This window comes from Taeniopygia guttata, chromosome 3 (assembly GCF_048771995.1).
Source record: "Taeniopygia guttata chromosome 3, bTaeGut7.mat, whole genome shotgun sequence".
NCBI classification, from domain to species: Eukaryota; Metazoa; Chordata; class Aves; order Passeriformes; family Estrildidae; genus Taeniopygia; species Taeniopygia guttata.
In genome coordinates this window covers 69,721,509-69,744,179 of record NC_133027.1, presented here as the reverse complement: position 1 = coordinate 69,744,179, position 22,671 = coordinate 69,721,509, and the positions used below count along the sequence as shown (strand labels likewise).

The 22,671-nt window shown below is 34.3% G+C and overlaps 1 protein-coding gene across 11 annotated transcripts in view; it reads left to right on the top strand.

The window, feature by feature from the left end:
* The window catches only part of RYR2 (ryanodine receptor 2), a 370,524-nt gene that overhangs the window by 260,926 nt on the left and 86,927 nt on the right, over nucleotides 1-22,671 (top strand). For 7 of the 11 annotated variants that reach the window (XM_072927080.1, XM_030268231.4, XM_030268230.4 and 4 more), the window contains 13 exons: nucleotides 650-770; nucleotides 1,952-2,121; nucleotides 3,775-3,995; nucleotides 5,334-5,424; nucleotides 7,914-8,054; nucleotides 8,743-8,906; nucleotides 10,817-10,895; nucleotides 11,516-11,605; nucleotides 12,643-12,780; nucleotides 13,634-13,711; nucleotides 16,403-16,478; nucleotides 18,835-18,961; nucleotides 21,016-21,131. In XM_072927080.1, the coding sequence (XP_072783181.1) occupies nucleotides 650-770; nucleotides 1,952-2,121; nucleotides 3,775-3,995; nucleotides 5,334-5,424; nucleotides 7,914-8,054; nucleotides 8,743-8,906; nucleotides 10,817-10,895; nucleotides 11,516-11,605; nucleotides 12,643-12,780; nucleotides 13,634-13,711; nucleotides 16,403-16,478; nucleotides 18,835-18,961; nucleotides 21,016-21,131 (1,612 nt within the window). The remainder of the gene's footprint in view (nucleotides 1-649; nucleotides 771-1,951; nucleotides 2,122-3,774; nucleotides 3,996-5,333; nucleotides 5,425-7,913; nucleotides 8,055-8,742; nucleotides 8,907-10,816; nucleotides 10,896-11,515; nucleotides 11,606-12,642; nucleotides 12,781-13,633; nucleotides 13,712-16,402; nucleotides 16,479-18,834; nucleotides 18,962-21,015; nucleotides 21,132-22,671) is intronic. The other 4 variants (XM_030268235.4, XM_030268232.4, XM_072927083.1 and 1 more) reach the window with 1 other exon arrangement.

Sequence of the window (22,671 nt, the reverse complement as noted above, 5' to 3'; positions counted from 1 at the left end):
AACTTTATCTCTTATTTTGTAAGAGATTGAAACTCTTAGAAAATATTATTTATGATTCAATATACATTATTATTCTTCAGAAATTTAGTTATACATAGTTTCTCCTTTCACCTGGGAATGTGCCCTAATTAATGTATATTAGTATAGATCAGTATCAGATTTGTGCAGGGATTGATAACTTGAGAGAGGAGAGATATATGTAGTCAATAAGGTCAGTGTATGAATACTGGTTTCATTTGAATAAAAAATTGTCTTATTTTCTCCCTGTCTTGCTGCCTTTTTTAAAAAGCAAAACAAACAATTGAGATACTTGAAAGTGTCTTATTTGACCAGGACAAAACTCCTATTTTTTTTTCCATCTGAAAATCTGCTTTTTTTTTTCCTCCCCACTCCTTCCACCATATGCTGTTATAATTTAAGGCTTTGTTCACCAGCTTTATCTAATTTCTGTTTTGAAAATGAACTTAGTTTTATTTAATAAGCAGACATGTAGATTAGACTTTGAACATTTGCATCCAAACAACAGCAAATTGATGCAGATTGCATGAAATTTACATTGTTAATTATAATGCAATTTTTGGAGCAGTTATTCTTTCGTGTAGAAGATAAAAAGAAGATCTTGGTTAATTTTTATTTGTCTTTTTATTAGCTAATCCATGCTGGTAAAGGGGAAGCCATTAGAATCAGATCAATTCTACGGTCTTTGATTCCACTTGAAGATTTGGTGGGAGTTATCAGTATTGCTTTCCACATGCCAACCATAGCAAAAGGTAAGATTTTTCTACACTTTTTCTCCCATCCTATTCTTAGGATTTGTAATTTATGAAATTTGACACTCAAACTTTTTTTCAGCATTTAAAAAAATTCTAGAAATTCAACTATTTTTTATGAGAATTAAAAGACAGATCATGTGTATCTCATACACATTTCAAAAATCTTTATGCATGCTGTAATCAATAATTCTGTGTACTCCTAAATCACTGATATAAATTTTCTTTAAAATACTGAAGTCTCATTTCTCAATAATAATCCTTAGCTCTTGCTGTTCTGACACTACCAATTGCTTCAAGCAGATCTTACTAAGACACCAGAGTTGTTCTCCAGCAACTATGGTGAAGAGATAGGTGTAAAATACATAGGCGAATGCATTTCTGTTTTTCCTGCATATATAAAACTGATTGCAATAATGGGAGCTATGTGAGCACGTCTATGGAAGGGAAAGGAGTTACCTCTGCTTTTTTGTGTGTCTGGAGAAAAGATATTATAAATGCAGTCTGGATTGTTTAGACACTCTTAGCACAAGATTTTCCAATACATTACAGTAGAAGAGATAAAAAGATCAATCAGTCTATTTTACTATTACTTATTTATGTTCCATATAGGGATAGACATATAGGTGAAATCTCAGGAGCAATCTGCAGCTCAGAGATACAGAAGCACTTGTTTCCTTTCCAAAATGAAAGTACTGAAGTTTTAAAATATTTCACTGAATTCCTTTCAGATATTTTGAAAATTTTGAGATAGATAGGACTTGTTAGCACATTCTTAATTCTTTGTCATACATTAAAGATATGCTCAGCAATGCTGCGTTTCCAGGATCTCTGATACAGTGTTCTTGTAATTTTTACTTTCCATCTGCTTCTGCTGAGAACTAGGTAGTTATGTGGGTTAATTATAATGCTTAGGTACTTACCATTTAGAATATAAGAATCTCCTAATATACAAAGAATAAACAGAAAAGCATGCAGGGACTTTGAGGTCCCTGGGTAGAATTTGTCTTATGCATTCTTTTTCATTTAACTGCAAATAGGTTTCCTTTGTGTAACAAAAATATGGGGGAGATGCCTAGAGGTTAACAGAGATTCAAAAGCTCTGTTAGGTAGCAGCATGACTGCCTAGTCTGCTGATGAAGGAGAATCCTTGTCACTGAAGTCTTATTTCTTCCTTTTAGATGGTACTGTGGTGGAACCTGACATGTCTGCGGGGTTTTGCCCAGATCACAAGGCAGCCATGGTTTTGTTCCTTGACAGGGTCTATGGAATTGAGGACCAGGATTTTCTTCTACATCTTCTTGAAGTTGGCTTTCTGCCAGACCTTCGTGCTGCTGCCTCATTAGATACGGTAAGGGTTTCAATCTGTTTTTATGTTGGTTCTCTTACCTTATTGAACACTACAGCATTTTTCATCTCATAGAAAAGCATTTTTTATGTCTTCCCATCTTCTGCATTGACCTGCATGTTGCTTCTGAGCTTTGACAATATTTGGAGATGCATCATGCAGTGTAATGCTCACTTTTTAAGAATTAATACCCTTATCTACAAAAGTTGCAGTGCTTTTACCCAGGAGAATTTCTGAGCTTGTCCTATGGAATCAAAATCAGATGATTGCCAATGAAGCAGCAGGGAAGAAGTGACTGGGAGCCTCTTTCCAGAGATAGACAGAAAGTGTTAATCACTGTGCATTTGTTAGGGACACCTACTTTGTTATTTAGAAAATTACTACATTTCTATTTTAGCTCCTCCTCGCTGTTGCTGCCTTTTTTTTTTTTTTTTTTTTTTTTCCATGAGTCTTATTTCTATCTAGTTTCTTTTAGCTGTCTTGGTCTAGAAAGCTTAGATTTAGAGATCTATTATGAGGGCTAAGACATTAAACTTGGTTTTCCTATTTGACCTTTTATGACAACATTCTTTTCTGAAAATAATGATGTTGTTATTTAGGATCATAGAATCAAGCAATTGTAAAGGTCAGAAAAGACCTCTAAGATTATGAAGTCCATCTGTCAATCTAGCACCACCATCATGTTCACCATTAAAACATATCCTCAAGGGCCATATCCACGTTTTGGAATATATATAGACTATATATTTTGGGTTTTTTGAACACTTCCGAAATTATGACTTCACTACTTACCTGGGCAGCCTATTCCAATGCTTGACAAACCTTTCTGTGAAGATTTTTTTTCCTGATATCTCATTGAAACCTTCCCTTGTACAACTTGTGGCCATTTCCTCCTGTTCTGTCTCATTACTTGGGAGAAGAGACTGACGTCATTCCAGCCTCCTCCAGGCAGTGGTAGAGAGTGATAAGGTTCTCCTCTGAGCCTCCTTTTTTCCAGGCTAATCAGCCCCAGCTCCCTCAGCTCCTCCTCACAGGAGGAGCTCCAGACCCTTCACCAGGTCCATTGCCCTTCTCTGGATATGCTCCAGCACCTTGATGTCCTTCTTGCAGTGAGGGGCCCAAAAGTGGAGACTGGGCATGCTGAGTACAGGGACATGATCACTTGCCTGCTGGCCACACTACTGCTGATACAAACCAGGATGCCAGCAATCTTCTTGGCCACCTGGGCACAAGCTCTTGTTCAGCTGTCGACCAATACCCCCAAGTCCTTTTCTGCCAGATATTTAGGAAAGAGCAGATGAGGATTTTTAGCTCACATGGAATTTAGCCTTGTTCATAGCAAAAAGATGCTGGCTTGTGTTACTTGATTTTGGAGTGTTCTGTTTAGCAACTCTGACATTCTTCAATACAATCTTGAAATTTACTTTGTTTTAGAATGGCCACATTTACTGTTTTTGTTTATTAAAAACAAAACAAAAGCTATATATGAGACTTTAAAAGAAGAAGGTAGGCATCTACCTCCAGTAGGTATCATATCCTCATTTCTGTGTTTTGGAAATTTCCCCCTTTATAACTGCAGAGCAAAACCAGCAATTTCTTTGCATTTGTAACAACACTGATAAGACAAGTCTAATTTCTGTCCCATTTAATTTCTAGGCTGCTTTGAGTGCTACAGATATGGCTTTGGCTCTGAATCGATACCTTTGCACAGCAGTCTTGCCTCTCTTGACCAGATGTGCTCCTCTGTTTGCTGGCACGGAGCACCATGCTTCCCTCATCGATTCCCTATTACACACTGTGTACAGACTCTCAAAGGGATGCTCTCTTACCAAAGCTCAGCGAGATTCTATTGAAGAGTGTTTGCTGTCCATCTGTGGGTAAGAAAATACTACTGGCTCTACAGGAATGCTAAGTGATAAAGTAATTAGTGATATTTATAATACAGGAATGCAGAACTATGCCACCAGTAACTTAATTAAGATCCACCCCCCCCCCCCAAGGTGATTGTCATAGTTTTTAAGATATTGTATTAAATTTGCAGTTTTATTAATTACCAGTCATTCCTCAGTTCTCATTCACTCAGTCCTCAGTTATTCTGACATCACCAAATCTTTTAAATTAGAACCTTGATGATTAACTGAGAGAACACAAAAAGAAAAAGCTCTGGAGTTATTCATAGAATGAATTCCCATTTAAATAATTTTAGCTGTGCAGATTTCTGGTTGATATTCAATAACTTATCTAATTCTATGTAGAGGTTTATTTACGGTGTGTTCCATTTGAAATCCTAATCAATGACTAGTGTTGTTTTGTCTCTTTACTGAACAGCTTTGGGCAGATTTTATTTGTGTCTCTCCAGGATCAAAACCAGTTGGTTATTATCCAATTTTTTATAAATTGAAAGGCTCAGTTATGAAAAGATGACTAGGCAAATATTAATTCAAGTTCTAGTTACAGTTGATATTTAGGCTATCAGTTCACCAGAAGATTTGGTTTGGTATTTTTTACTATTTCACCATGACTTTTTTTTTTTTTTTTAATAGTGTGGATATGTGCCCAGAAATTGCAGACATTTATATTATAATGCTGTAAAAAAAAAGTGTAAAAATATATTACATTAGATGGTATTTGATATGACCATTTAATATATATATTGCATTGATAGGGACCAATAGAATTGACCAGATTTTACTATTTATCTGGAAAGGTTTAATGTCCATGCCATTCTAAAATTTATATTTTAACAACTTCTTCTGTCCTTCCAGTTGGTGCCCACTGCTGTGAATTGTTTAGGACATCTAAAGAGATAGTTCTCTTACATCTTCATTAATTTCTAAGATATTTTAAGAATCATTGAGATATATTACAATAAATTAACATTATATTTTTTTCTCATTGGCATGGTGATCTTAATACACATTATTAAAATTCAGTTGTTTTTTTTTTTTTTCCCTTGTCTTCTCTTCTATAGATCAGATGTTTTCTTGGCTTCTTTGAAGCATTGGATTTTCAGCTTGTTCAGAATATTTTCTTTGGTACACACTTATTTGCTTTCTTCTGGACCCCTAGTACCCTAGTGCCACTAGGAAAATATTATTTTATGTATTTGAAGAATTTTAACAGCATAGAGCTGATATGTTGCTTTAATGTATTTATCATTTATTTACAAGAAACTTTGCTGGTACACCCTTTTGAAATGGTTTGTCTGCTTTTAGGCAGTTGCGGCCTTCCATGATGCAGCATTTGCTGAGGAGATTAGTATTTGATGTACCTCTGTTAAATGAACATGCAAAGATGCCTCTCAAGGTAAAAGTAAATATTAGTATTCATCAGCATTCTTTATAACAGAATGAGAAAGAAAATAGTTGCATGGAGAAGATTCTCTGTAATCTTTGTTATATTATTTCCACTCTGCAGTAATCTAAGCCCGTAGTTTTTAAGGATAAATTGTTGGTTTAGGAGAACTTAAGTCTAACTTACATCCATCCACATGGAATTATGAAGTCTGGGTTTAATATTTGCTCTCCTTTAATTATTTCCTGTTTGTTTCAGCCCATGTGAAAACAGAATAGAAAAATCCTTGTGGGCAGTGTGCAGAATCCAGTGTACAAAACATAACAATTTATAGTTTGTATGTGCCTGTACTTTTTGCCTCTGCATTGGTTGTCCTTGCTCTTGGAAAAACATCTCTTTCTCTATTGGTGGTGCCTGGAAATCTGTTAAGTAATAATGTTTAGCAATAACGTTGCATTTTGTTTTCAGCTCCCAAAAGTTTAGCTGTATCTTTTTATTCTGATTCCTAATGCATAAGAAAAATGAATTTTTCCTTTTGGAGCTGACTCATTCCTTAAAGATTCCTGACATCATCACCACTTTTAATAAAGCTTTGTTTCCATACCTTCCCTACTGTTTTTCAACAGTCATTATTTAATATATTTTTATGCTTTAAAAACACATCATCACATCTGCAACTCTGATGTAAGAAGAGAAATTTAAATTGTTAATCTCAAAGCCAGGGCCTGCTGCTGAAGTCCTGCCAAAGACTTCAAAATTGGGTTACGCCCCCCCCCCAGAAACCCTCAATAAAACTAAAGATTCTGGAGCAGCCATTCTTCCATGTCTGTGAGAAAAACAGTTGATAATTTAGTATACTTCCCTGAAGGGGACTCTTCTAATGCATTATGGCAATTTATGTGTTGCTAAAACCAAATAATAACTTGGCACTTCCTGTATGGCTTTAGTGCTATGAAGTTTGTTTTTTTGAAGGCGGAAGGAAAGAATCCAGCTCCTTGACATCTGTTCATCTAAAAGAACAGATTTTATGATACCAAGGGTCATGACTGCAGTGAGCTGCCCTTGTTGCTGAACTGAACAGTAAGGAAATAATAATTGGATCCTTTTGGCTAGTCAGGCTTTGTGAGAATACAGATGTGAAGAGTACCATGGTGTTAGCATGGACAAAAGATTTTGTCCCTTGAGACCTAAAAGACTAATACTTCTGAAGAAATGGAACTCTTTATCTGAAGATAGACCTATAACTTTGAAAAGATTTCACTGACAATAAACTGATTTCAAGTGATTTAACAAGGGACTCCTACCCATATCTGCTGTGTTTCTGATTTGAAAGTATTGTAGTACTGTAGTGTGCATTCCTCATGGGCTTGTGCTGGCAAGGCAGTTATAGTAATGTAAAGAGGCAGCTGTAAGTTAATCAGACATCTGAAAATGTAATTTTGAATAGGAGGAGAGGAGAAAATGATGAAGGCAAATCAGAATACAGTGCTATCTACTGTGAATACATTTGCTGGTTTCTACAGTTAAAAATTGCCTCAGGTTTAAGCAGCATGCAAATTCAAATCTATGGTGCGGTTCCTGTATTCCATATAGTTCAGACATTTTGGAGTAGGACTGCCTCATTTTTATTTCCTCTGAAATAATATTCAGTGCTTCATCAGGGATTTCTCTAAGACTAAACCTACCTTACTCTCTTGACTAAGTTTAAAAACATATTCATGTATATTATTTTCCACATGTGGTCCAAAAGCAAATTTGTCTGGCCATTACATAATTGAATATAGTTAAAAAAAATGTTTAAAATATATTCAGCTCTTAGAGTCCATATTTCTGAGACTTCTATGTTTTTACATAAATGATAAAACTTCTGTCTATTTACATCTTATTTGCATCTAAGTTCTCTGCATTTTTTCTTTAGTCATCCAACAATTTCTACCAGTAGAAAGGATTTTTCATTTAAATGGTAAATAAATGTTAACAGATTATTTAAATATGAAGATATACAAATGTACTACAGGTATTGTTTTGGGATTTTTTTCCTGACCTGTTAGAAGTGTAAAAGAGCAATGCAGTATGAAGATTATATTTTTGGCTATCAGAATCCTTGCTTCTACATATCAGACATGGGTTGTTGTTTTTTTTTAATTCCTGTCATTACTTATGCATATATACAAGTTTATGTTATAAATGTCTGCATTTTTCCAACTTGAAATTTGTTCAGACTCGAAAAAGGGAAATCATGTCAGCTCTTTACTGACTGTGACTTGCAATATTAAAAAAAAAAAAAAAAAAGCTTTGCAAATTGGTATTGAAACAAAGATAAAAAAGCTGCTCATTCTGGGTGTATATGCACCAGCGATTTAAAAAATATATATACAACATGGCTTATTAATAAAAGTATAGAAATTTTTCTGGTAGCGTCTGGGTAATGTTTGAGTGCCAGAATGGAAGAACCTCAGCAGTTACATTTCTATTTGCTTTCAAAATATTTTCTGTTTCAGTTGCTGACAAATCATTATGAAAGATGCTGGAAGTATTATTGTTTGCCAAGTGGATGGGGTAACTTTGGTGCAGCGTCAGAAGAAGAACTTCATTTATCCAGAAAATTGTTCTGGGGTATTTTTGATGCTTTATCTCAAAAGGTAAGTAATTTTAGTATCCATCTATTACTGTAAAATCTTTACTGTGTAACCTTTTTCTTTAATCTGTAATTTTTACCCAGCTTATATCAACACTGTATGATGCACTTTGAAGGAAATAAATACAGGCTTTAGTAAATTTAAATCTTCCTCCTATAGCTTCTAATTTAATGTAGGTATAAAATTTTATCTCCTGATTAAAAATATTATAGCACTAAAGTAATAATCTTGAGATATATCTGTACAGATCTGTGCATTTCTCTGTTTAGTAGTTGTACTTTCAGCACCCTTAAATCAATTGTGTGTTATACAGTAGTTTAATAGTATGTCTTGGTACGTATTTATTGTTCATTCTGTGACTATTTTTAACAAATCTGCTTTAAATTTCATGAGTTCACTTTCAAATCTAAGTGTTAAGGAATGCTGTGTGTATTCCTCTGCTGTGCTGTCTTCCCAGCATCTGAAAAATATTTAGTGTTGTTACCAGTGAAGTCAACACTTTCCCATTTACTTGAGCAAGATTAAGACTTGCTTCCTGCTTTGGACAGTCAGTTTTCTTTATTTTCAGAACAAAAACTCAGTTGCACACTGAGTAAGAAAGCCATTCTGTGGCTGCTTTTTCATCTACAGCTGCATCAGTTTCATCAGTTCCCTTTCACTATTCGCTTTCTGTCCTCTGTGTGTTCCACAGAAGTATGAACAAGAACTGTTCAAATTGGCCTTGCCTTGTCTGAGTGCAGTTGCAGGAGCCTTACCTCCAGATTATATGGAATCAAATTATGTCAATATGATGGAAAAGCAGTCTTCAATGGATTCAGATGGGAACTTTAATCCTCAACCTGTTGATACCTCAAAGTAAGGAATTTGTTGCACCTGGGGTGCTTTTGATCATTAATGTGTAAAAGAGGGGGGGGGAGTCTGTTGTTTGGTGTGATGTGAATTTAAATCTTCTTTTCTGAATGCTTACTTTATAGATAAAATGGAGATATAAATATTTTTATTTATGCATTTATTTTAAATCAAGTAAAGCAATAACTAGCAAATTACATCATTAATTTCTTGGTCAACTTGGAATATTTTAAATGCATTTTTACTCAGGAGATAGAACTATGCAATTGTCTTTGCATGTCTGCTGCAAACAAACCAGCATGCTCTTAGAAGCTGAAAAAGTTCATAAGTCTACATCATCCTTGTCATTATTAACATATGTCAAGACACTAATTCATATTTGTGTGAATAACAGTGTACCAGAAAATTGTTTGATTGTGCCTTCATATAATCTTATAAAATAGGAATAATGGGATTTGGGCAGAATAATCTTCATTCTCTCTAGGCAGCCCGGCTCTGACCCTGCTTTTTTAAGTATATTAGCCAGACAAATCACATATCTGAATAGGAATTTTCTGCCCTGATTTTTGACTACAGCAAGTGTGCCATTTCCCTTTGTATATAATAGTCTAACAGAAGCACAGTAAGGACTATATTTTTAAAAAATCCTGTTTAAAAATTTTTCTTCGCTTGCCCCTGTGAGTTTTCTGCCTATAATAACATTCTGCATGCAGGGTACTGTCACCTTCCTTAAAGCATGTTTGTATATGTAATCACATCTAAATACTGCAGTAAAAGTCATAATCCAATCTCAATCATTGACCATTTATTTCATTTTTCTAAGATGTAGTTAAAATACGTGAAGGATTTCCTAAGAATATTGTATTATCATTTTACTGAGTATTTATATGGTGTCATTTCAGAAAAAAAAATATAGGTAGCTGGAGTAGATTTGGAAAAATCAGCAAATGATATTACTTAATTTATATGTCACTTCATTGCTATAGGAGACAACAGTTCTGTGATGTTTCAAGACAAAGACAGAACTGCTGCTATCATTGTAACCTCCAAATTATCCTAAATTCTTTTAACTTGCACTGCCTACTAGTACTGGACCTATTTGTATGAAGGCATAGATAAAAGGGTGTTAGTGTGCTTCCAATTTTATTGCATTTCTGAAATTATTTGAAGTATTATAGCATTAATAGAGTTTCTCTCAAAATACAATCCTTCAAACAATAAAAACCTGGCAGTGCTGGATGAATGTTTTCTGACCTTTGTGTGTATGTGAGGTACTTGCAAACTGTTACTCTGATATAATTTGGTTTTGCATTTCTGCTTTTTCCACCTTAAGACTGAAAATCCAGACTTCTATTTCACAGTAGATGGCACTCTAACACTACTCGTATTGAAATCCTTTTTCTTAGGTGGGAAGGTATTTCTATTTCATCAGTGATCAAAAGTAGTTGTTCCCTTTCATTTGTAGCAATGCTGATGAAGTAAATAACTGATATTTGATAAATATTTTTAATATATAAAATAGATAATGATTCAAAAAGGATTGTTAGACAGTTTATAATGGACATGTGCAATAAATTACTACCGTATTTCTGAAACTGTAGGTTGTAGTTATGGCTCTAATACTAAGAAAATACAGGACAAAAATCACTAGTGCTTGATCTCATTATTGATTTTTCCCTGCACACACTTTCAAAGAAGTCAAATTCCTACAACAGCTGTGGTTTTCATTCAGTGTCCATGAAATAATACAGATGTCTTCCTTGATTTAATTGGGCCTTGGAGCAAACTGTATGTGAAAAGAAGAGCACAGGAAAGGGTGTGTGCATTATTTATTATTTATTTTGAAGTTTTCTTTACAACAAAAGCATTCAATTTTAGCCTGTGTAGTATAATGTTGTTCTTCTTTTCACTTTTAGCATTACAATCCCTGAAAAGCTAGAATATTTCATTAACAAATATGCAGAACATGCTCATGACAAGTGGTCAATGGAAAAGGTAAAATCTACATTCTTAAAGCAAAATCATATTTTTATTTGAAGCAATTTAATCTTTAAGATATTTTATTATGAATGTTCTTATTTTTCATGATGTTACAAGTTGCTATGTAGGTAAGATATAGATATACTATTTTCTTGAAAGATATTTATGTCAAAGTTTCTTAAATGAGTATTTCAAAATAGTGTTTAATAATTTCATAATTTTTTTGCTGAATTTTGAGTAAATATACTTGGTAATTGTTTAACAGTTTTATGGACCTGAATTTTCTTTTTTTTTAACCTAATAATCACTTTATCTTTTTTATTCCTTTGTGCATTTTATTTGTCCAGTGTTAAAAAAAATAGCTTCTCAAATGTAGTACAGTATTCTTCTTTATAAAAGTCTTTGAAAGAAAAATATATTGATATGGTTACTTTAGTAATTGTTATTTTGCACAAAGATGGCATGCTGCATGATTAATATTTTAATTTGTAAATAATATAAATATTGCTTGAGAAAATAGTAGAAAGAAAACTTCAAGGGGACATCTCTGCAGAAGCATTAATTTCTACCAGTAGAAAGGATTTTTCATAATTTTTTGCATTTCCCTGTTTTATCCTTCTTATTACTGTTTTCAGTTTGCCAATGGATGGACCTATGGTGAAACATTTTCTGAATCTGCAAAGGTGCAACCATTAATGAAACAATATAAGTTGCTGTCTGAAAAGGTAAGGGATTTGTTCATACTTGATCCAGGTTTGCTAAAATATCACTGAAAATATTGCCTTGTATTTTCATAATTTTAAGAAAAAAAATATTTACACTATGTCAACTAATCTGTGTTGCCTTCCTCAAAATCCTGAGAAGATATAGAAGGGTTTAATTGTATAATAAATAGGCCACTCAAACTTTTTCTCACAGAGCTGAATCTACATGGCATAATTTATGGTGAAGACAAAATGTGATACTGCCAGTAAGATCATACAGGAATGCCCTCTTGCTTAGTGAAGACTTAGGTTTAGGCTTTGTCTGGTCTCCAGCAGAAAACCACATCTGGAGAACTTGATATAAATGAAGCAATGCTGAAGGAACTGGGTTTTTTCAGCTTAAAGAAAGGAAAGTTTCTGGAGATATGGTCTTGGTTTCCTGGTTTCTAAGCATTAATTACAGAGAAGATGGATGTATTCTCTTCACAGGAGTGCACAGTGACCCAACAAGAGGCAATGGCTGTACGCTTTTTTAGCAGAAATGCTTTCTAAAAATCCTTCTTATCTTGACAGTTTAAATGCTGTAATAACATGCCAAAAGAGGTAGTGAAATCACCTTCATGTTGAAGGCATGACACAGCAAGACCTAGATAACCTAATCTTGATAACCCAGTTAGGTACCTTTTCTGACCTCAACAGAAGGTAGAAGCAGATGTTCAGAGTTCTCTTCCAACACAGACTTGTTTATGATTCTGTGATTATGGTTTTTGGTTCATGTAGCAGATAAAACACTCCTGATAATTTCTGCTCAACCCTTGATTTCATGCTATTAGCACATGAGATCATCATCTTCCTGCAGGACCAGAATTCTTTTCCCTGCCTCTGAAATGACAAATAAACGTTTTAGTATCTATATGATGTATTTGCATCATTTCAATAACCCTGAGCCATAATGGATGAATTCAGCACATTTCTTTGCATCTCAGTATAACCAGGAAAGAGTCTGATAGTTAATTTTTGCTCTGTACAAGTTAATTATTGCATGTACATTCTTCTAGGAGAAAGAAATTTATCGATGGCCAATCAAAGAATCACTCAAAACCATGCTAGCATGGGGATGGCGAATTGAAAGAACACGGGAAGGAGATTCCATGGCACTGTATAATCGGACGCGTCGCATATCTCAAACCAGTCAAGTGAGAAGCTGCTTTCCTATAAACCTTGTCCTATTCTCTATTAATAATAGCTGCCTTTTGAAATGAAGCCTTTGAACTTTTTGGGCTCTATACGCTTGTATATGTGCATATGAAAATAATATCACACATTGAGGAAAAGCCTGGACGCTTCTTTTTAAAGCAAGAGGTACCTGTTACTGCATAATCCATAGAGAAAAGCCTGTCAATGCCCCTTTTCTAGCCATAATTCTTGTGTCAGTGGCTTGTCATCCAGGAAACCTCTGTTGCTTTTTATCCTCCTTGACCATTTTTGTCAGTGTCATGAGGAAACCTCTGGCAAATTTCAACAGTAAAAACAAAGAATAAAAAAAATTGTGATATTTTCTAGATGGCAAGGAGGGACTGAAGGTAAAAGATAACTGTTTCTAAGCTCTAGTCTTAAATGTAGAAATAAGGTTGAAAAGCTAAATTAAAAGTTTATTTTTGCCTGAATTCACCTTAAACTAGATTGTATGAGATTTTGCCTATTGAGAAAAAAAAAAGAATCTTTAGATAATGCAGAGATTTAATCATAACTTTATCCTCGTCTACAGTAAGTTCAAACCCCAAATGAGTTCAAGTGAAATTTGTATTTAAATGAAAGGGATTTGTGTCTGATGGCCATCTGTCTTTGGGAAAAAACTCTGTTGCCCTTCACCTAATTCTCACTGAAGTTTACCACCCCCGATATATTTTCAGCTGGGCCACAACAGACCCTTTTGCTCTCTAGAGATCTACAAGTGACTTTTTCTTTAAATTTCTTAATTTCAGTATCTTATTAACGTTAACTTCTTTGTATTAAATGCTTGCATAACTCTACTGATTTGTCATTCAGATCTCTGTAGATACAGCCCATGGTTACACTCCTCGAGCAATTGACATGAGCAATGTCACCCTCTCCAGAGATGTACATGTAAGTCAGAAACACCTAAAATGCTTATGGTTTGTTTTACAATTTAATTTTGTCTGTTTTGCTAGTTTATTTTAAAAAATTTTGGTACCAAATATTACCTATTTTCTTATGCTTTGAGTTTGGTGGGGGCTTTTTGGTCTTTTTCATTGACCAAGTGCTCTCTGATCCACTGTTGCTTAGAAAACATTGTTCATGTTGAAAACCTTCAAAATTTTCTTTAGTCCTGGATTGAGTTTCCCAGTTCACCTTGTGAACATTTACCATTTTGAAGAGAAACCTGTTTAGAAGAGCATAAAATTTTTCTGTTTTCCATTCTTTTCTTGATCATCCTTACAAACCATTTTTTTCAACATTCTTTTTAACTCTAAACTGAAGGAATAAGAATCAGGAACCATTAAGTACTGAAGGATGAGTATACAGAATGAAGCAATTGAGGGTAGGATTTTAACAGATGTGTCAGTAGGTTGCTGTTATTTGGACCAATATGTTTTAGTTTATGGCCTGTTCCTGTCATTAGATAGGATTTTTTTTCATGGTTTTTGCTGGAGTATGGTGTTAGGTTTTACAGTCTACTAATTTCCTGGGAGTATAATTGCAATGGATTGTAGGCGTATATCAAATAGCTTTAAATTAGTTAGCAGGAGCGTTTGTACCAGTCTAATGATGGCAGCATGGCGTTCAAAGCTGATTACAATTGAGTCCTGAAACACATGCTTAACTTCGCCCATACTGAGCTTTGCCATAGTGCAAACAAGCAGTGGTAGTAAATTAATTGACTAACTGTGCAGTACGTACTCTACTGTACCTCTAAAACAAATTCTCACATTGGATTTCCACTCCTTGATTTTTGTCTTGCAGTTTCCAGTTCCATACTTCTGACAGTTTTAGATTGCTGACTAGCTTTAAAAGAATTTTCTGCCAATTAACTGTCAGTAGACTGCTGATCATTCCAAAGAGTTCATGACATTGATAGGTGAATAACTGCCTCTACCATTATGTTCTTGTTTCAAATTGATGACAAAGACTTCTTACAATTATGACATGTAATGTTTGTATAAACTCAGTATAGTTTAAAGGCTTTGAAGACTTTGTTTAATGCTCAGGAAACAACTCATAATATGACCATCATCATAATATCGTGATGCAGTAAACCTAGCCCAGTTAAAAATAACCATCCTGTCACAAGTCACGTAGAAAGGGCATTGGAACTTCTGTTAGTCCCTTGCTTACTTTTTTATGCTGTACCCTCTAACTGTTGTCATTACTTGTATTTCCTTTGTAGCCCTTAGTTATAAGGCAGAGCTTGTTGGCTTTATGATTCATTTGCCCTATGAAGAGAGGTCTTTGAAACTAGCTTCAGAATCTGTTATTTAAAAGCTAAACAAATCTAATTAAAATGCAATTTCATCTATCAATTGTTCTGATGCAGATATTGAGGAGATATTTAAACATGTTGAGTGTTAATGAGATCTGAGTTTTAAAAATTACCAAGGGTAATTTTGAGCATTTTAGAAAATGTTTAATATCTTTCAAGTTGGAGTTCAGAGTTAGCTAGCAAGAATCATGAATATGTCTTAAACGGTAAGTCTGCAAAATACTCTTCATTTTGGTCTTAAGTCACCTGGTCACAATCTAGCTCCATGAGCAGTTAGGTCTTGCTCCAAAAGCATCTTCATAGTGCTCTGCTTTGCTAGGTGCTATGAAAACACAGACTACTGTGCATCCTTTTAAGGTCTTAATTGGGATTATCAAAATACCAGGATCAGAGTGTGCATGGCAGAGGGCACCTACCATACACAACAGAAATGTATCATAATTTATTCACTGGAAAAAAGTTTATGAAATAGATTGTCTTGTGGATAGATAAGACGGCTGAAAACTTTCTCAATTCGTGAGTAATCTCACAAATAAATAAATTGATATTGAGAAATACTCCTTATTCAAAATTCTTACTGAAGATGAGAAGGTCTCTGTAGGTTCATGAAAGAAATGTAAAGTGAAATCTGCAGTAAATTCCACCACTGTACAATTAGAGGGTACACCACCAGGAGGACAATAGAGGTGAGTTTAAAAAGTTGTTTCATGTAAAAACACTTCCTACTAGGTAGATACTGGAGAGCTTGTCTGTTTTGTTCAGTTTGAGGTCTACCTTCTAGTACATCAGTCTGAATAAGTTTGTTTTATAGGGAGAATACATAGACTAATTTATGCTCTAAAGTGGCTGGTGGTTTTAACAGTATGGTCACACAAATGAACACAGTATCCATGAAGAGGCTTTATCCATAAGTTCATAATTAGTCTGCCACAGCCAGCAATAGCAATGTTGATTCAGTCCTCTGGCTTGCTGTTCTCTCTTTCCCTGGACAGTGCATTCAGAGGGCTCTTTAGGGCCTTGTTTTCAGAATGAAGTCCCCCATCTGACACTCCAGTACTATTTCCAGACTATTCTCCTCTTTGTGGTTCTTTATTTTCTGCAATAAGACTTCTTCAGCACCAGGTTCCTGACTCTTATACCCATGCTGATTCTATCCAAATTCTATGTATTTTCCAATAAAAACTTGTTTTCAGTGAACCATTACAGTGTATTACACTCCCAAGAACAAAACTTGCTATTTAATATCAACCAGGAACTTGTCCTTCTTGAGAGTTATTCATTGCAGCTGACATCACTAAGCTCTCCATTTTCCTAAGGCTATGGCTGAGATGATGGCTGAAAACTACCATAACATATGGGCAAAGAAAAAGAAACTGGAGCTTGAAGCAAAAGGTAATGTTGACTATAGGTATTTACAACATTTTATGTTTTCTTTGACTGCCTTAGGTCATGCATTTCAGAAAACATTAAAAAGAAGAAAAAGGAACAGCAAATTTAAATTGACAATGAAGAAACAGTGAAGTATCTGTTCTTGACTGTGATTTTTAGTGCCTGAATGTTGTAACAGTACCCATTGTAACTGTTCTTGTTTGAGTAGTTTATCAATTCAAATATGTCAAGTGAAAGAAACACAAAGGTTGTAAATAAATTTAAGCATATTAATCCATCTTCCTTCTAGCATTAATCTTTCAGACTATTACCCTATGACTATGATTTCATTTGTATTGCTTCTTTTATTGCAGGTAGATCTGAAAGGTGTTTACTAAGTACTGCACATATCATATGTTGAATTGACATGGGGAGAAAACCTAGAGCAGATACTTGATTCCATATATAATTTGCATGTGCTTCATGATCTCTGCTTACCTAAACAATTTTTTTTCTGTTGTGTAATTTACAGTTTTTCCTCTGTGTTAAAAGCATTTATTTGTTTGTGTTAGAGCTGTTTTTTTTTCAAATAGCACTATATTGGCACATGGAGGAAACAAGTTCTCAGTTGTCTCAGTTGCAAATTATTGAAGCTAGGGTTTTACCTTATCTGAAGGTGTCTAGTTGTATATTGTATGCACCAAAGTTGGTCTAAATTTGTAAAATTCCAGGAAAGGTATATCAGTTAAGGTTTCATAGAAAAGCAAAGCTCTCTCTGGAAGTATTTTTGATAATCACTTTATATTTCCATGCCTTTAATTATATTTCCCCTTAATATAATTTTTATATTATTCCTTTTCTGTAAAACCTTCCTCAGGATAAGTAGCCTCAGGATGGGTCAAGTTTGGGAAGTCATAGGCTACAGAAATTGAGATATTTAAATATTTCAACTGCATTTCACAGCTTTGAAAGAAGAATTTTGCCTATGAGAAGCACTTCAATGTACAGTGTTTGAGGTGTTGTGCAGCATGGGAAGGCTGGAGGTGGCAGTAGTGATTGAAGGACAGCCTTCTGATGGAGAGGTTTTGTATATGAAAAGTAGATGAATTTGTCAGCTGAGCAAAACTTGGCCTTCAAAAACTCTGAGGGTTTTCCTACAGTATATTCATATGCTAGTCTTTTTATCTTTTTATCCATGTGTAAAGAAGAGAAGAATAATGTGGATTTATGTGCGTTTTGCTGTCTTTAACAGTCCTGTGGTACAATTACATAGTGTTGGTGATAAGAGAATAAAATCCAATCATTCCAATGTTAAACACTATTTCCTAAGACAAATCTAGATTAAACAAAAAAAACCATCCACCATCAGAATTGCCCACTAAGTTTTCATCTTGCCTGTACTTAAATTGATTTAGGCAGAACTAATTGAAAAATTCAGAATATGTACATAAAAAAATCATCCAGTGGTATGTCTGCAAAATTTTCTACAGGGAATTTGTTCTTTTGAAAAATGATTATTATTTTTAGATACTTTCTTTAGTGGGTTTTTTTTTCCGAGATAAATCTTATCATTACCCCTAGAATTTCCTGGGGTTTCAGAGAAATTGCCATAGGAATTCATTGTGTTGTGTTATGCGATGATTATTTTAGAAGTTGAACTCCTAAGAACATTGCTTTTTATGCAGATATTTATATTAAAAATAGAAACTTTATTTTCTTTCCAAATTAAATATCTACATGCAGTAGATATCAATACATCAGATTTTAGTAAGCAATACAATGAAATTTATTCTTTATATGTGTGGTTTTGCAACATTCTTTTAATCCTGCTGGATACTAGTGTGAAACATATTTGAATTATGTATTCTAATTTTCTGTCTTTAATTTATTACTATAAAGTAGAACTGTATCACTTTAATATATTTTTAGATACTTGTGTATCTTGCTAAACTTGATGAACCCTGTCATTAGAATGTTTAAAAGTGGGATTTAATGTATGTTTATATATTTGTTTATATATAGGTTTTCTTAGGAAATGATGTAATATTTATTGAAATATTTCCAGTTTCATTAAATTAAGTTGTAGTTATAATACATGTTTTTAACTATTAAGCATTTTTTTTCTTCCTTAAGGATTTTTTGCAACAGGTTCAGCATTTTTAGCTTGTATTTGCAGCAAATATGTAAGAACAATGTAACCATATCTCAGTTTCTATCTGGATATTTTTTAAAGTTTGTGTAAAGAAACATACAAGTATATTGTTATTTCAGACTAGAATTTACTGTAACATGCTCTTTATTACTGTGATAGTACTTTTACATATTGGGACTTATGTCAACAGATAACTCTTTAATTTTTAATTCTCTTGATACTCCATAGTAGGAGGAGGCAACCATCCCCTTCTTGTTCCTTATGATACACTCACAGCCAAAGAAAAAGCCAAGGACAGAGAAAAAGCACAGGATATTCTGAAATTTCTACAGATTAATGGATATGTTGTCTCCAGGTAATTCTCAGTTCAGTATTAATGTCACAGAAGGTATCTTATAGTCCTCAGTGGTCTGGTCTTTTTTGTTTTGTTTTGTGGTTTGGTTGGTTGTGGTGCAGTTGTTTGGTTTCTGTTATTGCTTGTTTTTTGGGGTTTCTTCTGTCAAACCAGAACTCTATGGTAATTATTATTTTTATGTTTCAGTATCTGGGAATAAGGATGAGCTCCTTCATATAAAACATTGTAAGGAAGAAATAGATTACAAAGTTAGTAGCAGGGTTTTTGGAAGGCATGCACAGAGTTCTCCAGAATCTCTGCATGTCTTCTACCTTCCCTCTCAATAATGCAGCTTTCTCTTTCTGGCATGTGTCCATGCATCCAACTGTTAGAAAACTTATTAGTTTTCTACATTGATGGAATTATTAAGTCTTAGTTACAGGTTCATATACATCTTCAAGCATACATCCCTCTCTAAAGGAATTTCTAGACAATAGGTTAGTTTTATTTCTAAAACATATGACTAGTTTATTTCAAATGAGTTAATTTACAGTGTTAATAAATTATTTTAAAAGGGAAAAGTGTTGTTTTAAAATAATTTTTTATTTGCCACTCTGGGCTAAAGGTCTGTAGGACCCATAGAGATGTTTCCCAAAGCTGTGGCGTCTCCAACTATTGATTCTTGATACCTTCACTGACCCCGTTTGTCACAGACCTGGGGGCACCTACACTCCAAGCCTGACTCCAGTTATTGGCCCAGTATCTAGCTCATGCTGGTCCTGCCAGTAGCTGCTATTTACTCCTGACAGCACATGGACTAAAGTGACATGACACAGAGATACAGGTATGAAAGCATTTAATAAGAATATAGGACAAACTCTAGTGATAAGGTACAGGGCTGTCAGTCAACTGATTGGACAAGCCACGGTTTACATGTGGCCAGATAATTTGAAATCTGTTTTCTTCTTGTTTGCACTTTGCTATTTCTTGATTCTCCCCTCCCCACCCCCCACCACCCCTGTACAGTCTGTCATTGCTTTGTGTACTGAGCTGCCTCAAATTATCCAAATTCTCATGTCCCTTCCTCTTAGGTGTTCCAAAGTTCAGGTGGCCCTTTCCAAAGTTGTATCTGAAGTTTCTTAATAGTCCCTTAGTTAGCGCACTTGAGACTTTTGTTCTCCAGCATGGTCTCCTTTATCTTCTGTCTACAAGATTTGTGTCTCTAGGTGTATGCTTTAACTTAAAGCATAAATGTGCAATACACAGGCAGTTCTATTCCATATACATGCAGCAGGTATACTTTTTAAACTTGCAGCCCAGCTGAGTACCAATATATCTTGGTGCATGAGTCAGGGGGAGATGAAGTGTGACTGATTCCCTTGCTGTTTAAGAATAGCTGTTTCATGTGCCATCAATTAAGTCCTGATCCTTTATAAACAAGGCTTGTGCCAATGATAGCTTGTTGCTAGGGTCATCATCACATGACATGGCTTCATGCTTTGGAGATTCATTCTTGTGGAAAGAAGCTGTGTTTTTTTTATATCAAGTTAGTAACTAAGATGGATGGAACATGCTGGAAAAGCAATTCCATCACCTTGTCTTGGTTTTCTTCTGATTTTTCAGAAATACTGCATAGCTATTCAAAACTTTTCCACTGCAAGCAGACTTTTCAGGAAATGTCACAGTGATGGATATTTAGATTTACTTTTAGTTTGATTGTTTAAATTGAAGTATTTTTTCAGCTTCCAAACTTTCTCACGCAAGAATCAGTCCCTGTAGGGAAAAGCAAGATAGTACAAGTACTGGAAAGAAATGATAATCATAGTGGATTATTTTGATTAACAAGTGTAATTTTTTTTCTAGCTTTCTGGTTGGGAAATCTACTTCTGTCTTAACGAATTTCTCAAAATCTAAGTAAATGTGAGAGTGCTGTTTGCATCAAACACACACAAAAAAAATCTTATATTAATAAGCACATAATCATTACCTGGGAAAATGGTATCAGACTGCATGGAGAGGTAAGACTGCTTGGAGTCCTTTGTTATGTGTAAAAATTTATTTGCTTCCTTTTACAGAGGACTTAAGGACCTGGAATTAGACACACCTTCGATTGAGAAACGCTTTGCCTATAGTTTCCTTCAACAGCTTATAAGATATGTGGATGAAGCCCATCAGTACATTTTGGAGTTTGGTATAGTACCCCTTGCACATTTTTTAAAACAATTATTGGCTAAGATGTCTGATGTTATAAAAATAACCAGAAAAAAATTTTTAAAGATCGGTACATTTCTGAACTAGTTTTCCATTTAATTTCCTGTAGTTGATGAAGATCATAAATGTTTTGGAGTAATGAAACTGCCTTTCATTTCAATTTCTCATATTCATTCATCAGATTAAAAATTTACAGGACAAATATATGACTTCCATTATTTGAAAAAGAAAACAAGCTGCCCCCTTGCATTTATGTATAAAATTATCATCTCTCACATCACATGTGCACAATAATAGCTACTATTCACATATGATCCTTTTCTCAGAGAGCAAATGAAACCAGTCATTTGTACGTTTCTGAAATTTTCTCTCAAAAAGGGAGCAGAGAAACCTCTTCAACAAACTTCCACAATGGGAATGTTCTTTCACAAATACCCAGCACATTTTGTCAACAGAGCTATGAAGAATATAACTTTATCTGCTTTTGTTGAAGATAAAAAATTACAAAAGTTTGGTGACCAACTTTAGTCACCAAGTTTGACAAGTAAGCACAAGTTTGGTGCTTACAACTTCTCATGTAAGAAGTTGTAAACCAACTTGTTACATGAGCAGTAAAAGCCAAAAAAACCTGGCCAGATGCGGCTTGTGTGTTGACCATGGGAGCTGCAATTACAAATAACATATACTGTGTCTCATAGTCATATATGCTGCAAATGACAGTAACAGGAACATCAGGAAGATTGAATAAATCAGTGCTCACCTGAACCCCAGTCTAGCTTTAATGTGGAAATTTGTCAGATTTAGAAGTTACTATATGCCATGGTTACTTACAATAGCAAAAGGCTACTTCTGCTGCTATGCTTGATTGCCATGGCTTCATCATTCTTAATTACATAAATTTGGTATAACTGCAGGAATGATAATGATTAAATACTGAAGCACTAGAAATATTGGTGGAACAAATACAGTTTGAGTCTCTCAACAGATTAATGGAAAGAAGACATTAAATAAATGTGAAATAGTTTGGGAGCTGTAAGAGATTTTTATTTTGAAAGAGATTTTGTTTTTTATAGTAAAGGAAGAGTGAAGCAATTTAAATTTTAGTTGTATAGATCTAACCATTAATTTTATTCTTTAGTACCAAGTTCATAAATAAGGAATGAAAATTCATTAATTCTGTTTCTCCTGGGAACAACTGGAGAAACATGTTTTATTAGAATCTGAGTTCAGGTTTCCAAATTGTCACCTATAACATGAAAAGATGAACATAGCACCAGATTTTTATCTAACAAAAACATCCATATTTCTTCAGAATGTGAGACGCCTACACTTTTATGAAGATTTGGGCAGTTATTCTTTATGTATTTTATTTGCTGTTACTTTTCCTCTAATGAGGAAATATTAATGCCAATTCAACTACTGCTTATAGGATTTGAGGTGCCTTAAATCTACATCTATAGATGACCAGTATTATTTGTTTATTGTGTACATTTACTAATAAAAATGTAGAGTAGACTGTT